This window comes from Heterocephalus glaber, unplaced genomic scaffold (assembly GCF_053883595.1).
Source record: "Heterocephalus glaber isolate CG9 unplaced genomic scaffold, H.glaber_assembly_v1.0 deba00001744, whole genome shotgun sequence".
NCBI classification, from domain to species: domain Eukaryota; kingdom Metazoa; phylum Chordata; class Mammalia; order Rodentia; family Bathyergidae; genus Heterocephalus; species Heterocephalus glaber.
In genome coordinates this window covers 5,753,162-5,766,634 of record NW_028258450.1, presented here as the reverse complement: position 1 = coordinate 5,766,634, position 13,473 = coordinate 5,753,162, and the positions used below count along the sequence as shown (strand labels likewise).

The following is a 13,473-nucleotide window of genomic DNA, read 5'->3' as shown; positions in this document are numbered from 1 at the left end:
AGCCCCCACTCCAGGGTCTGACTCCAAGCTAGACCCCTGACGCAAGTCGGGTGCAGACCCACCTCCAGCTCAGCCTTCACCACGCCACTCCTGTGATCTCCCAGACCTGCAGGGCCCAGGCTCCTCTAGCCAGACCCAGCTGCCCTGGCCCATTCCCTCCAAGCCTCCAGCTTGGCCCCCCAGCACCCTCAGGGACCCCAGGCCCTGGCCCTTTCCCATCCCAAACCCCCATCCTGAGCGCTGACCCTGTCCCCGAGTCAGATCTGGGCTCTCTCACTTCACCCCCAATGAAAGCCGACCAGGGCTCCTCACCCAGTCCCAACCCAGTTGCCCTCAGCCTTCTGGCCTTGACCCTTTCATTCCTGTCCCCAGCACCAGTGACCTCAAATCTAGCCCCAGCCTCACGCTCATCCCCACGTCCCTTCTCCAAGCCCTGAAGGGACAGGGCCCCCCAACCCCAGCCCTCACCCAGCCTCCCCACACTCTTAGGATCCTGCACATGCTCTGCAAGAGCCTGGGGCTCAACCTGACAAAATTCACCCAGTATGACGAGAACACGTGGACAGAAGTGAACGGCGTGAAGCTGCGGAACTACGTGGTGGAGAAGATGCCCGAGAAGCTGGGCTACAAACTGCGCCCCAAAGAGAGGGGCCGCTCCCCAGAGGACATCTACCAGATGGCTCTCAACAAGGTAGGTGCTGCCCTCCCACCCAACCTGCAGGCCCTGCCCATTGCCCAGCTGCCCCAGGAACAGTGCCACTCCCCAGCCCACCTGCTTCCCGTGGACAGCTTCACCTTTGGCACCATTGTCCGACTTTGTGTGGCTACCTGAAACTTCCTGTCTCGAGATCCAGACCTGTGCCATGTCCCAGCCACCCCCGGAGCCTCCAGCCCGCTGTACCTAGCACCTGTTTCTAAAGCCACTCAGATCCCCAGGTCCCCCACAGGTGCCACCCCACGGCCTCCTCCCCCATGGCCCGGCCCTGTCCCATCGGCTCCCTTGGACCCTCACCCCAGCCTCTCTGTGGCTGCCCCAGCCTGGCTCCAGATGGGGCTCCGAACACAGCAGACCCTGCGGCTCCCCAGTGCCTCCAGGACAGTTCCTGTCCCCCAGGCTCAGGGCCCAGCCCAGTGGTCTTGCCTTCTCCACTCTGCCTCAGCTGCTTCTCTCCTCCAAGGAATTTCCACTACATGGAAGTCCTCCGGGTGGGCCACATGCACTGAACTTTTTTTTTTTTTTTTTTTTTTTTTGAGACAAGGTCTTGCTGTGTAGTTCAGGCTGGCCTCGAACTCACCATGGAGCCCAGGCTGGCCTCAGCTCAGCATTCCTCCCGCCTCAGCCTCCCCAGTGCTGGGACTATAGGCGTGTGCCACCACACCTGGTGCTCTGTGTTTCTGGAAGCCCACTTAGCGGCCCATTGTCCCTTGCTGTCCCCTTACTGTGTCCCTGCCCGGGGTGCCTGCCTTCCCCATCCAGAGAGCTCCCACTCCTCCCAGAACCAGCTCCTGGCTCTCCTCTTCCAGGAGGCTTCCTGACGCCTGAGGGGGCCTGGCCATGCGGCTCTGAGCGCCCCTTACTTGTCCCTCCTGGACTCTCCCAGTCCCTGGGCCCTGCCACTGACAGTGCAGGGGTCCAGGAGACTTGAGCTGAGGGAGTGGGGAGGGAGCACACTCTCCCCCGGGGACCTGCTGGCCTGAGGGACGCTGACAAGGCTTCGGGTGCAGAGCTGCCGTGAGGAAGGGTGACCGAGGGGTGGGCAGGGCCTGAAGCACGACTCTGAGGGGCCGGATCCCTGGCTCCAGGTGCCTGGAAGCCACAGAGGGCTGTGGGCAGAGGGGACTCAGCTGCTTTCTGTGTCCACAATGAGCCAAACAAATAGTTACGGCGCCACAGGATACCACATGACCGACATAGAGTCACACCTTCACAGCGCTCACAGGCCACCACTGAAGTAGGGATGAAGTAATCCCAGTCTCAGGCGGCTGAGGCAGGAGGATCACTGCAAGTTCCAGGCCAGCCTAGACTACATAGCGAAACCCTGCCTGCCTGTCTGTGTGTCTGTCTCTCTCTCTCACACACACACACACACGCACACACGCAGCAGGGATGAGCATGCTAGTGGGGTGAGATGAGGGGAGCCCACTCTGAGATGTCACCAAGCAGTGACATCGGAGTTGCAGCAGAGCGCAGAGCTGAGGGCACAGACAGCATGAGCAAAGGCCCGGGGCCTGGAAAGAAAGCAGTAAATGGCTGGCCATGGGCAGAAGCAGAAAGGGCACCCAGGCCTTGGCATCCAGCAACGCACCATCTGCTTGGTCCACAACAGGCCCAGAAAGATGTCAAGGCGCTGGGCTGCAGAAAGGCACTGAGGAAGTTTGAAAGGCACACGCTCCTGGTGAGTGGGGCCCCACGGAACGCTCCCCCCCCCAGGAGTCAGGAGCCGGACTCCGTACCCCTTGCCTCCTTGCGAGAGGGGGGCGGACATGCCCCCTCTGGACCCCGGTTTCCCTCTTCTGTCAGAAGCAGCGGGAGCCCATCGCTGAGGTCCGGGGCACATAACCCGGAGCTGGGGAGGAGACCCCTCGGGAGTGGGGCGGAGGTGCAGGTGCAGCCTAGCTGGGCCCTGACGGGGCGCGCCCACCCCCCAGGAATTCCTCCGCGGGGAGGGCAATCTCAGCCGACCAGCAGTGCAGCTTCTGGGAGACGTGATGTCCAAGGATGGCTTCTTCTATCTCAGCTTCGAAGAGGCCTTGCGCGCTCATAGCTGCCTCAGCGACCAGCTCCGGTGAGGGGAGAGGGAAGGGGCTAAAGGATGGGAGGGGGGCTCCTCCCCAGGACCTGGTAAGGAAGGTTCCGGGAGCGTGGCCTTGGAGGAGGTGGGGCCTTCGCTCAGGCTGCCGGGGGTGGACCTCAGGCCCCGGAGGGTCCCTAGTGGGCCAGGGCGTACAGCCGCCAGCCCCGGGTCACGTTCGCCCCTCCCCACGCAGGTACAGCCGCATCGTGGGCGGCTGGGACTTGCTGCCGCGCGCGCTGCTGAGCTCGCTGTCTGGCCCCGTGCTGCTGAACGCGCCTGTCGTGGCCGTGACCCAGGGCACGCGCGACGTGCGGGTGCACATCGCGACCTCGAGCCAGTCGCGGAGCCTGAAGGCTCTGACGGCCGATGTGGTGCTGCTGACGGCCAGTGGGCCGGCGCTGCAGCGCATGACCTTCTCGCCGCCGCTGTCGCGCGAGCGCCAGGAGGCGCTGCGCAGGCTGCACTACGTGCCGGCCACCAAGGTGTTCCTGAGCTTCCGCCGGCCCTTCTGGCAGGACGAGGGCATCGAGGGCGGCCACTCGAACACCGACCGCCCGTCGCGCGCGGTTTTCTACCCTCCGCCAGGCGAGGGCGCGCTGCTGCTGGCTTCGTACACGTGGTCGGACGCCACCAACGCGTTCGCGGGCCTGGGCACCGAAGAAGTGCTGCGCCTGGCGCTCACCGACGTGGCGGCGCTGCATGGACCGCACGTCTACCGGCTCTGGGACGGCACCGGTATTGTCAAGCGCTGGGCTGAAGACCCACACAGCCAGGGCGGCTTCGTGGTGCAGCCGCCCGTGCTCTGGCAAACCGACGGCGACGAAGACTCCGAGGCCTTTGCACAGCCCTACGATTGGACGACCCCCCACGGCCGCATCTACTTCGCGGGCGAGCACACGGCCTACCCTCACGGCTGGGTGGAGACAGCCGTCAAGTCGGCGCTTCGGGCCGCCCTGCGGATCAACAGCCCCGAGGGTCAGGCGTGCACGGAGGCCCCGCAGCAGCTGGGGGCCGAGCACCAGGCTACCTACCGCGTCCCAGGCCATCCCCTCCTGCGGCTCCCGCACTCCACCCACCGGAAGACCTCACATTAAAGTATCTTCAGAAAAAGCCTCCTGGCCCAGCCACCTCACTGGCTGTTGCTTCCAGTTTGTCGGACCAGAGGCGCCAGCCCTCCGATCCCAAGGTGCCCCCGACTTCTTCCTGAACAGGGCCCCCCGTGAAGGAAGGCGCTGCACTAAGGAGGTGGTGCAGGGAGGGGCGCGGCGGTGGCCAGCCCCTGCGGGCAGATGCGGGAACAGAAACCCACGGCCGCAGGCTGAACAAGTTTATTCCTCACGCAAGCAGCCGCTGGTGCACAGGCCCGAGCGAGTGAGCGAGGGGCTCCCCGCCCCCCCCCCCCCCCGCTGCTGGTGGCAGCAGCGTCCCGAGCACCCCATCTCGGCTCCAGCACTCCTCAAGGCGACCCCTCTCAGGCCTCACTGGCCGCTGAGGGCCATGTGGTCAGACCTCGGGCCAGAGGGGGCTCTGAGTGCCACCTCGTCCCAAAGGACAGCCTTCTCTCCCCATGTCGGCCGCCACCCACTGGGACCTTCAGCTTGGCGGGGCCTGCGCCTCAGGAGCCCAGCGGCCGCGCCACCCTGCCCGCAGGTCCCTCCCTGCCTCGAGGGGCGCAGGGCCCCTAAAGTGCCGGTGCGGAGCGCCGCTGGGGCCGCTGGGGGCTAGGAGTCGGGCCCATCCCCCTCCTCGGGCAGGATCTCCAGGCTGCTGTCTGGCTGCGGGGCAGCGGCGGCGGCGGCGGCGGCGGGCGGCGGGGTCGACGGGGCACGTGTAGGCGACAGCGGCAGCGGGGAGACCGGAGGCGAGGGGCTGGGGGGCTCCGCGGGCGGCGCCAGGCCCAGGACTTCCTGCACGTTGTGGGGCAGCTCCTGCGGACAGGCGGGGGTCAGAAACGCCCTGGGGGCGCCGCGGTGGGGCTGGGGTAGAGGCCCGGACTGGACTCACCGGGCAGGCGGTGAGCTGCCAGTACAGCGCCTCGGCACGCGTCAGCACGTCCTCCACGCTCAGCTTCATGGTCAGCTCGTTGATGTGCTGGGGGCGGGGCGGGGCGGGTCAGTCGCAGACCCACCCCGCGGTGCTCACGGGGACCACAGGACCACACAGGCGGTCCCGGTCCCGTCTCTGTGGCCCCAAGGCAGTGCCACCTCCTGGCTCCTTGGCCAGCAGGGAGGAGCTCACCTTCAGGATCTCGTTGGAGCCGAAGCCTGACAGCATGAGGGTGTCCCGCTCCATGTCCAGGATGGCGCAGGCCACCAGCAGGTGCAGATTAGGACCGGGAAGCCTCGTCCACAGCACCTGGAGAGCCAGGAGGAATCTCTGCCCTCAGTCCCCCCCATCTACCCTCCAGCCCCAGCCCCAGCGCCCGCCCCCCCCCCCCCCCCCCGTGTGCTCACCTCCCACAGCCGGAGGATGTCCGGGAAGGGGAATTCCCTCTTGAACCAGATAAGCAGCCACCGGAAGCAGAAGCAGAGAGAGCCGGAGTCCTGGGAGTCTAGGGGTAAACGCGGGCAGTTCAGCACCTGGGCCTACAGCAGGGCACCCCCAGTTCTCAGCCTCTGAGAAGTGACCCACCTAGGAGCCCAGTTCGGGGCTTCTGAGGTTGCACAGCGACCTCTCCCACCCTGCCTGCCACACTCCCGCTCCGGCCCAGGGATGCACAGAAGCCCAGCCCCAGTGCTGGTGGGGACCGAGGACACCGGACCCCTGGATACACTGCTGGCCCACATCAGCTGCTGTGGTAACTCCAGAAAAAGTCACTCAGGCAGAGTTCAAAAGTTGTGCTGCCCTGGACACGGTCTGCTCCTTGAAAATTATCCCTAAGACACAGCCTATGCAAAATGGGGCCTGTGTGTCGCTTGGCTCAGGTTACATGAGTGCATCCTCTGATGGGCAGAATTGCCTGCTCTCAGAAGCCACATTTCAGAAGACTTAGTGACAGGCAGCCCTGTCCTGGTGGCCCGGAAGGTGAAATGTGCTTTTTTTTTTTTTTCTTCAGTACCGGGGATCACACTCAGGACCTTCACTTGAGAGGAAGGCTTGGGCCCAATAAGCTATATCCCTGGCCTTTTTTTTAAAACGTGCTTCTTTTTCTAAGACTCAGGTGCTTTTCTCGAGAGTGACGTGAGGCCGAGTATTTGTCATCCCCCTCCCCAGTGCATCCTAGAGCTTCCTCATAAATTAAGTGGCGTTCTTGTCAGTGCCTTTTACTTTTTTTGTTTTTCTTTTTTTGGTACAGGGATCGAACTCGGGACCTTACACTTGCAAGGCAGGCAAAGGAACCACTGAGCTAAATTCCTGGCCCCACTTTTGTTTTTTGAGGCAAGGTCGCCCTTTGTAGTTCAGGCTGGCCTTGAATTCACTATGTAGCCCAAGCTGGCCGTGAACTCTTGGCAATCTTCCTGCATCAGCTTCTCGAGTGCTAGGATTACAGGCATGCGCCACCATACCTGACCAGTGTCTCTTTTTCTTAATTTAAAAAAAAATTTTTTTGGTACCAGGGATCAAACTCAGGTCCTTGCGCTTGCACAGCAGGCGGCGAAACCACTGAGCTAAATCCCCGGGGCCAAAACTTTTTTTTGAGACAGGGTCTCTCACTAAGTCCTTAAGTTGCCCAGGCTGGGCTGGAACTTGTGATCCTCCTGCCTCAGCTTCCCAGAGTACTGGGATTACAGGCATGCACCAAAACGCCTGGCTTAGGGAACCAGTTTCCATCTTGGCACAAGGTAAGAAGTTGCTCAGGGGAGACAGAATGGTAGGAGCTGCATCCAGGTCCTTATTCCTAAAAAGTACCCAGCAGGTTAAGCCTGAGTCCCAGCCACCCCGGCCTGGCCTGGCACCGCGAGTCGCACCACCGGACAGCTGCGAGTGCTGGGCGGGCTGCTCTAACCTGCCTGGGCCATCTGCTTCCACTTTAGGTTCTGGCTCACACAGGGTGTTTCTCTGGTCCCACACACCCTCTGTGACCATCACCAGAGAAGCTTTGGCACGGTCTGTGGCCCCACTGGCCCTGCCACTGGCCCTTGGGACATACCCAGGAAGTCACACAGCGGCTGGTCCAGCACCTTTAGCAGTAGCAGGAGCTGCCCCAGCTGCCGCTTCATGGTCTCCTGACTCTCCTCAAAGTTCCCGTGCTGTAGGATGCAAGAGAGGTTCATGTGAGGTGCCAGGAGCCCCGATTCCACAAGGACCCCATCTGCACCCCACCATGTGCCTCACCACGAGGTCCATGAAGCCACAGAAACACCAGAAGGCATCCACCTCGTTCTGAATGACGTAGAGGATCGGGGAGAGAAGGTCACTCATGCCCTGGACATAGCCTGGGGGACATGGGATCAGGGTGCTGTTCAGGCCCTCGGCACCCTTGAGGGACTCAGCCCACCCCTCCCTGCCCGTTGCCACACCGAGGTCAAAGTGGTACATGCAGTAGGTGAGGAGGATGTCGTTCAGCAGCCCCAGCCCCGGGTTCTCAGGGCCCTCATAGAACTTGTTGGTCCTGTCAGTGCGGCTCACGTCTCTCTCTGCAGGGGTGAGATGGCGCAGGGGACAAACGTGAGAAAGGCAAGGGGGCTCCAGGGCTCTCTCTGCAGGCAGGAGCCATCACCAACCTTCCTGCCCTGAGGGCCGCCCCCTGCTGTATCCTCCCACAAGTGGGTTCACTGAGGACGTCAGGTTCTCCCCGCAAGAGCTGCCAGTTGACCCCACAGCCACCTTCCCTTCTCACCCCCGGCCCGTCTCCCCTGCCACTCCTGCCTCTGCTGGCCCCACTCCCACCCGACACCCACCAATGAGGCTGCGGTATCCGTGCAGGAGTGAGTTCCTCCGCTCCTGCTCAGGGCTCACGGACTTCCACTGCAGCTTCATGCGGAAATACTCATCCCTGAGGGGCAGAAGAGAGCAGGAAGCACCTGGAGAGAAGCTCCGCCAGCACAGCATGCTGCCTCATCCTGGTCACCGCCCGGGACTCTGCCCTGACCACCTAGGTCCAAGCCGGCCACCAGGTCATTCATTACCACCCATCCTCTCCCCACTGCCCACTCCCACCACACAAGACAATCATGCGGGCTTCTGTTTGGGAGGCGGGGTGGCTGTTGTTGTTTGAGACAGGGTCACGCTATGCAGTTCAGACTGGCCTCAAACTCTCAGCAGTCCTCCTGGCTCAGCCTCCCCAGTGCTGGGATTACAGGTGTGCACCACTACATAGTATCCACCTTGTGTGGGTTTTTAGAGAGAATCTGTCACCCCTGCTAGACAAAGCATGTCAGGGACTGGGTACAGTTGGGCCCTGCAGCTACGTTTGGGACACGTGAGGAATGAGGCAGGGGCCTCACAGGGCAGGAACATCCTTCGATTCCCCACTCACGTTTTCTTGCGCAGGTGGGCCTTGTGCTCCTCGGCTGAGCCCTCCCAGCTGAGGTAGCCCAGGAGGAACTTCCAGGCCTCGCGCCGCAGGCTGGGGCTCAGACCCTGGGGCAACAGATAGCTCAGTGGGCCTTCTGGCCGCCCACCAGCCCACCCAAGCCCAGCCCCGCCCCGCCCAGTGCACCCCTGCCCTGCTGTGCTCACCCCCGAGAAGATCCGGTTCTTCAGCTCAGGGACCTGCTGCAGGCGGCCCTCGGGGCCCACGTGGCGGGCCCACTCCTCCTCTGTGACAGGAGGGGCACGCTCCACGGCTGGCCGTGGCCCCAGCTCCACCTGCGGACATGGGGTGGCTGAGTCCCAGCTCACTGGTTGTGGCCCCAACCCTGTCTCGGAGCCGGACAGAGACAGACCACTGACGCTCAGTCACCCCCAGGCAGGAAGGTCCCCTGGAACAGCAGCCAGGGGCACCAGGGCCTGGCACAGCTTCATGAGCTTGCTGAGTCACTCCTGAGGTGCCCCGGGAGGGCAGGGCTGCTGTCCCCATGCTACCGAGGAGAAACAGAGGCCCAGGGAAATGAGGGCCCCTGTCCAGGTGACACAGCCAGAAAGTCACAGGGAGGGTCCACTCGATACTCACACAGGAGATGACCTCAAACCCAGGCTCATCATCGGGTGGGGAGCGAAGGTCAGGAGAGGAGGCCCCCTCGGGGTGTGGCTGCAAGGCTCCCCGGAAAAAGTTGGTCACGCGGGAGAAGCTGCTGAAGGTGGTGGAGTAGGGGTCTTGGAGGAAGCGCTGGGGACAGAGATGAAGGTTGTCACCACTGCCCCCTCAGGTCTTACCCTGCCCGATGCCCACCCCATCAGGCCCAGTGCCGCGGACACTCACAGAGACCACATTGGAGCTGTCCTGATCAAAGAGCTGCAGGTGGTGGAAGGAGTTGGAGAGGGCAGAGGAGTCATGGGGAAAGACAAGGTAGAGGCGGGAGTCCTGCGGGGAGCTGGGCGGCAGGAGGGGACGCATGGGTCACACCAGGTGGAGAGCACTGTGTCCAGGGCTGTCCGCACCGTATCTGTGGCAGTGGCGGTGTCCCACCTGCTCCTGGGGAATCCCTCACCTCTGGCATTACTGCTGGGAGACCAGAGCTGGACCCCAGCGGTAGGCACAGGACCCAGGCTGGCCAATGAGAGCCTTCGACTTCCCTGGCCAGGGTGACTGACTCAAAGATAAACCAATGAGAGACAGCCTTAGGATTTTGTACGAACTGTGAGAAAAGTCATGTTTTCTATCCATTGAGGTTGTTAAGCCAGGGTTGCTGGTGACCCCAGAGAACAACAGGCCCCCAAGGGGAAAGGAGGCCCCAAGTCCTGCAAAGGCAGTACTATGGGGCTTCTCAGTTACATGTGCCAGTTGCGTCCTTTCCTCTTCCATTAAATTAGTTTGCAGCTGCACTTCTTTGTCAGCCCTGAGGTATCAGGCCTGGGAGCAGGCTCACCTGGCCAGTAGCAAGTAGCGGCTGAGGACTCGAAGCAGGGCTCGGGTGCCTCCTCGGTGGAAGTGCAGGGCAGGCAGGGAGCCTCCGGCTTGGGTCACCAGAACCAGGTAGGCCCAGCTAAGGCCTGGCTTGGATCGGCGGATGGACTTCAGCTCCCCCAGACTCACTGAGAAGGCCCACTGAGCCCGGGGGGAGCTGGGCTCTGTACCTAGGAAGAAAGCACCAAGTCAGACACAGTTGGGAGGCCAGAGGCCACCAGTTCAAGTAGGGACACTCCACCAGCACAGCTGGCTCCAGAGGTCCCACCACAAGCCACCCCCACACACTGGCCTCTGGGAACTCGGGCCACCTCCCACGTCCTCAGAATCACAGCTGAATAAAAAGGGAAGGAACCCTGGTGGGCATGCACCTGTTCCAGACTCTTCCAGGAAGCCCATATTCCTCAATCTGGCACACAGGGCCCCTCAGGTCTGTCCCTGTCTCCCTGCCTGCCTTATCTCCAACCCTGTCTGTTCTAGACCCCAACTGAAGCCACAACAAAAGCCTGAGGGCTTCCCCACAGGTTTCTCTCTCCAGTGAGAGAAGAAAATCCCAAGAGCCAAGCTCTAGTACCACCTCTTCCTGAAAGGCCTCCTCTCTCCCCAGAGGGGTCAGCCACCTCCTCTGATGCCCCACACACTCTGTGACGCCAGGATAGCGCAAACAACCCTGTGATTGCTTCATCTGTCACCTCCAGCAGAAAGAAAACTTTCAAGAGTAGGACTCATGAGGGTGCCCAGAGCCAACCCACTCTATTCTCCTGGAAAAGAAAGGTAGTGCTAGGTGGCCATCTTGACTGTGGGCAGTAAAGCCTTTGAAGCCATGACCAAAGAGGGCAGGATGTGTCCCACTGGCCCCCAGGTGCACCAGCTCAGCCTACCTCTGGCAGGCTCTGAGTGGTGGAGCCGTGGCCGCACGGTACTGATGACAGCCCAGTCAGGTTCATAGCCAGGGTCAAAGGTGGGTTCCTCCTCAGAGGTGCAGGGGTCACCCCCACTAGAGTCCTTGGGAAAAGAGAGGACAGTAGGAGCTATGGAATTAAAGCATGCCAGATCAGAGCCCTCAGGGCTCACTAGAAGGCAGCCCCACTGAACAAAGAGGTAAACAGGCACAAAGAAAGCACAGCACTTGCTCAGGGTCACCAGCATAGCCAGGGATGAGTCAGGATTCCAATCCAGGTCTCCCAGTGCTTGGAGAGATAAATGCTACACAGTAGGAGGCTCTGCAGTAGGACTGCCTGAGGCTATGGTGCTTAGGCAAACTGCAGTTACTCATTAGGGAAGTACTGGTCTAACCCCTGGGAAGATCCCACCTCATGCCCACCAGAACAGCTGGGACCAAAGAAAGACAGCAGGGCATGCCATGGGGAAACAGAGAAACGGGAACCCTCACACACTGCTGATGGGGTGTAAGATGGTGCCACGCCACTGGAAAACAGTGGGGCTGTTTCTCAAAAGGTTAAGCAATGAGCCAGCAATTCCACTCCTATGGCTATGCCCACAAGAAATGAAAGCATGTCCACAGAAAAAGACAAGCAATGGGCCAGGGATTTAGCTCGGTGGTGCAGCCGCCTGCCTCCCAAACAGAAGGTCCTGAGTTCGCAATACCCAGTACCAAAAAAAAAAAGACAAGTGGTCACAGCAGCATAGTCCATCACAGAGCACAAGTGGGAACAAACATGAGGAAGCAAAATGTCCCACGTCCACAAGATATGAAGGCTGAGTACTACTCAGCCTCAAGAAGGAGTAAAATAATTCACAACCTTGTGAACACACTTAACTATGCGCTTCTTAAATGGTTTCTTTTTTTTGAGACAGGGTCTCAGTATAGTCCAGGCTGGCCTTGAATTCACTATGTACCCTAGGCTGGTCTTGAACTTGGAGCGATCCTCCTCGCTCAGCCTCCCAAGCACTGGGATTACATAAATTTTTTTTTTTTTTTTTTTTTTTTGGTACCGGGGATTGAACTCGGGTCCTTGCGCTAGCGGGGCAGGCGGCGGAACCACTGAGCTAAATCCCCGGCCCTACATAAATTTTTTAAACTTTACTATAAACTTGAATTTTTATAAGTGAAATACATCTTTTTTATTAGTACATGGAATAAATACATTCCTCTTGGGGAGTTGAGAATTATAGCTTAATAAAGGAAAAAAGTGGTTTGCTCACAGAATTTTAGGAAAACAGTATAAAGTCCCCAGTGTGGGCCCCAGGACACAACAAAAGCCATAAACAGTGGCTGCTGTCATCACTGCTAGCTTGGGAGGGGGGACTCAGACAAATGGTGCCAGGGCTGTGGTGCTGGTGACAATCCATGAAGAAGGACAGGAGGGGGACAAAGCGTGTGAGCTGTGGAGGGAGCAATCCAGGGAGCAGCCGCAGGCTGATGGCAGCAGACGTCTCAGAAACCCACACCTTCCAGCAGCTGGAACCCCCAGGCTGCACTGTCCCTTCGCAGGCTGGCAGAGCGCTCCGCTTTCCTTAAATGAACATTTTCTTTCTTTCTTTTTTGGTACCAGGGATCAAACTCAGGACCTAGTGCGCAGGCGCTGGAACCACTGAGCTAAATCCCCGACCCCTTAAGTGAACATTTTCAACCCGCCTTATCCAGAAAAAGAAACAGAATTGAGAGGGGGCGAGGCTTCCAGCCAGGCTTACACACCCCCCAAGGCACATCTACTTCTGGGATTGGGGCCCTCAGTGCCGTAGGGGAGAAGCCTACCTTCTTGGAGAAGAGGATTTGGGTGCAATCTCCAGCCTCCTCCACAGGAGCCCAGTGCAGGAGGACGTCATTGTCCTGAGGGAAGTGGCCAGCGTCAGTGGGCTCCCCAAACCATCCCAAAGCTTTCCGATGCAATTTCCAAACTTCTGTAGTCTCCACTGTCTGCTTCGCAACGCCTCGTCCCTCATTGCAATTCCCACCCCAGCCTTCTAAGGTCCCAGCGCTACCCCCACAAGAATCCTACAGATAACTGCCTCAATCCTGCCGGGGGCCCGCCCCAGCCCTGCTCCCTCCAGGCCCACCTTCTCCACGACACGGATAACGCCCGCGATGAGGGAGTCCGCGTCCTGATGTTTCCGGGCGCTGGTGTGCAGGTACACGCCTCCCTTCTCAAACACCACCTGGGGGCGGGAACTAGTCAGGACCCGCCTACAGAGAAGTCGTGCAGGGATCGGAGCCAATAGAGGCGGGCTAGGGGAGGAGCTATTGTCAGGAGGCGGGGCCCAGGGATGTTCTCAGGGGAGATAGAGGCGTGACCGAGCCAAAGCCCCGCCCAGCGTTCTGAGGTGGGTGTGCATTCCAAAGGGGGCGGGGCTAAAAGACATCTCCCTCTGGACGATGGAGGGTGACAGCGCGTTTGTAGGGAAATGGTGTTTGCTAAGGTTCTGTTCCCAAAGCCCCCGCGCGACGTGAGGGAAAAGCAAACCACGGGATCAGGGTGTACCGTATAGACAGAAGCGAGGGAATGGGTTCTGAATACTTACTCTGTAGCAAGATCTCTCCATAGCCGCAGCCAAAGCACCACTGCCCCGGCCTCCTCCTTTTCCGGATCAACGTAGTGTCACATCCGGAAAAGATATTCCCCTTCGAGGTCAGAGAGTGGTAGAGCCCTTACCATTCTAGAGCAGGAGTGGGTAAAACCATCTTTCAGGACAGGGTAGTTGAATCTGAACAAGTGGTTCAAGTCACATGGCTCAGACTGTGTACAGTCGGCAAGCGAAAATGCGCAG

The 13,473-nt window shown here is 60.2% G+C and overlaps 2 protein-coding genes across 6 annotated transcripts in view; one reads left to right on the top strand and one right to left on the bottom strand.

Moving 5' to 3' along the window:
- Positions 1-4,014, top strand: part of Il4i1 (interleukin 4 induced 1) — a 36,336-nt gene extending 32,322 nt beyond the window's left edge. The window contains exons 5-8 of one of the 5 annotated variants that reach the window (XM_004866858.3): positions 490-691; positions 2,328-2,396; positions 2,650-2,786; positions 2,989-4,014. In XM_004866858.3, coding sequence (XP_004866915.1) covers positions 490-691; positions 2,328-2,396; positions 2,650-2,786; positions 2,989-3,889 — 1,309 coding nt within the window. In that variant the 3' untranslated portion in view covers positions 3,890-4,014. The remainder of the gene's footprint in view (positions 1-489; positions 692-2,327; positions 2,397-2,649; positions 2,787-2,988) is intronic. The other 4 variants (XM_087200576.1, XM_087200575.1, XM_087200577.1 and 1 more) reach the window with 4 other exon arrangements.
- Positions 4,015-4,107: 93 nt separating this feature from the next.
- Positions 4,108-13,470, bottom strand: Tbc1d17 (TBC1 domain family member 17). The gene is made up of 17 exons (XM_004866863.4): positions 13,228-13,470; positions 12,766-12,864; positions 12,464-12,538; positions 10,626-10,749; positions 9,707-9,914; positions 9,100-9,211; positions 8,851-9,006; positions 8,418-8,546; positions 8,215-8,318; positions 7,637-7,731; positions 7,256-7,372; positions 7,071-7,171; positions 6,886-6,985; positions 5,249-5,346; positions 5,034-5,150; positions 4,800-4,886; positions 4,108-4,723 (listed from the first exon to the last, which is right to left on the bottom strand). Exons 1-17 carry the CDS (start codon positions 13,246-13,248, stop codon positions 4,517-4,519), a joined length of 1,950 nt encoding a protein of 649 aa, XP_004866920.2. The 5' UTR covers positions 13,249-13,470; the 3' UTR covers positions 4,108-4,516.
- Between the last annotated feature and the right edge of the window lie 3 nt (positions 13,471-13,473).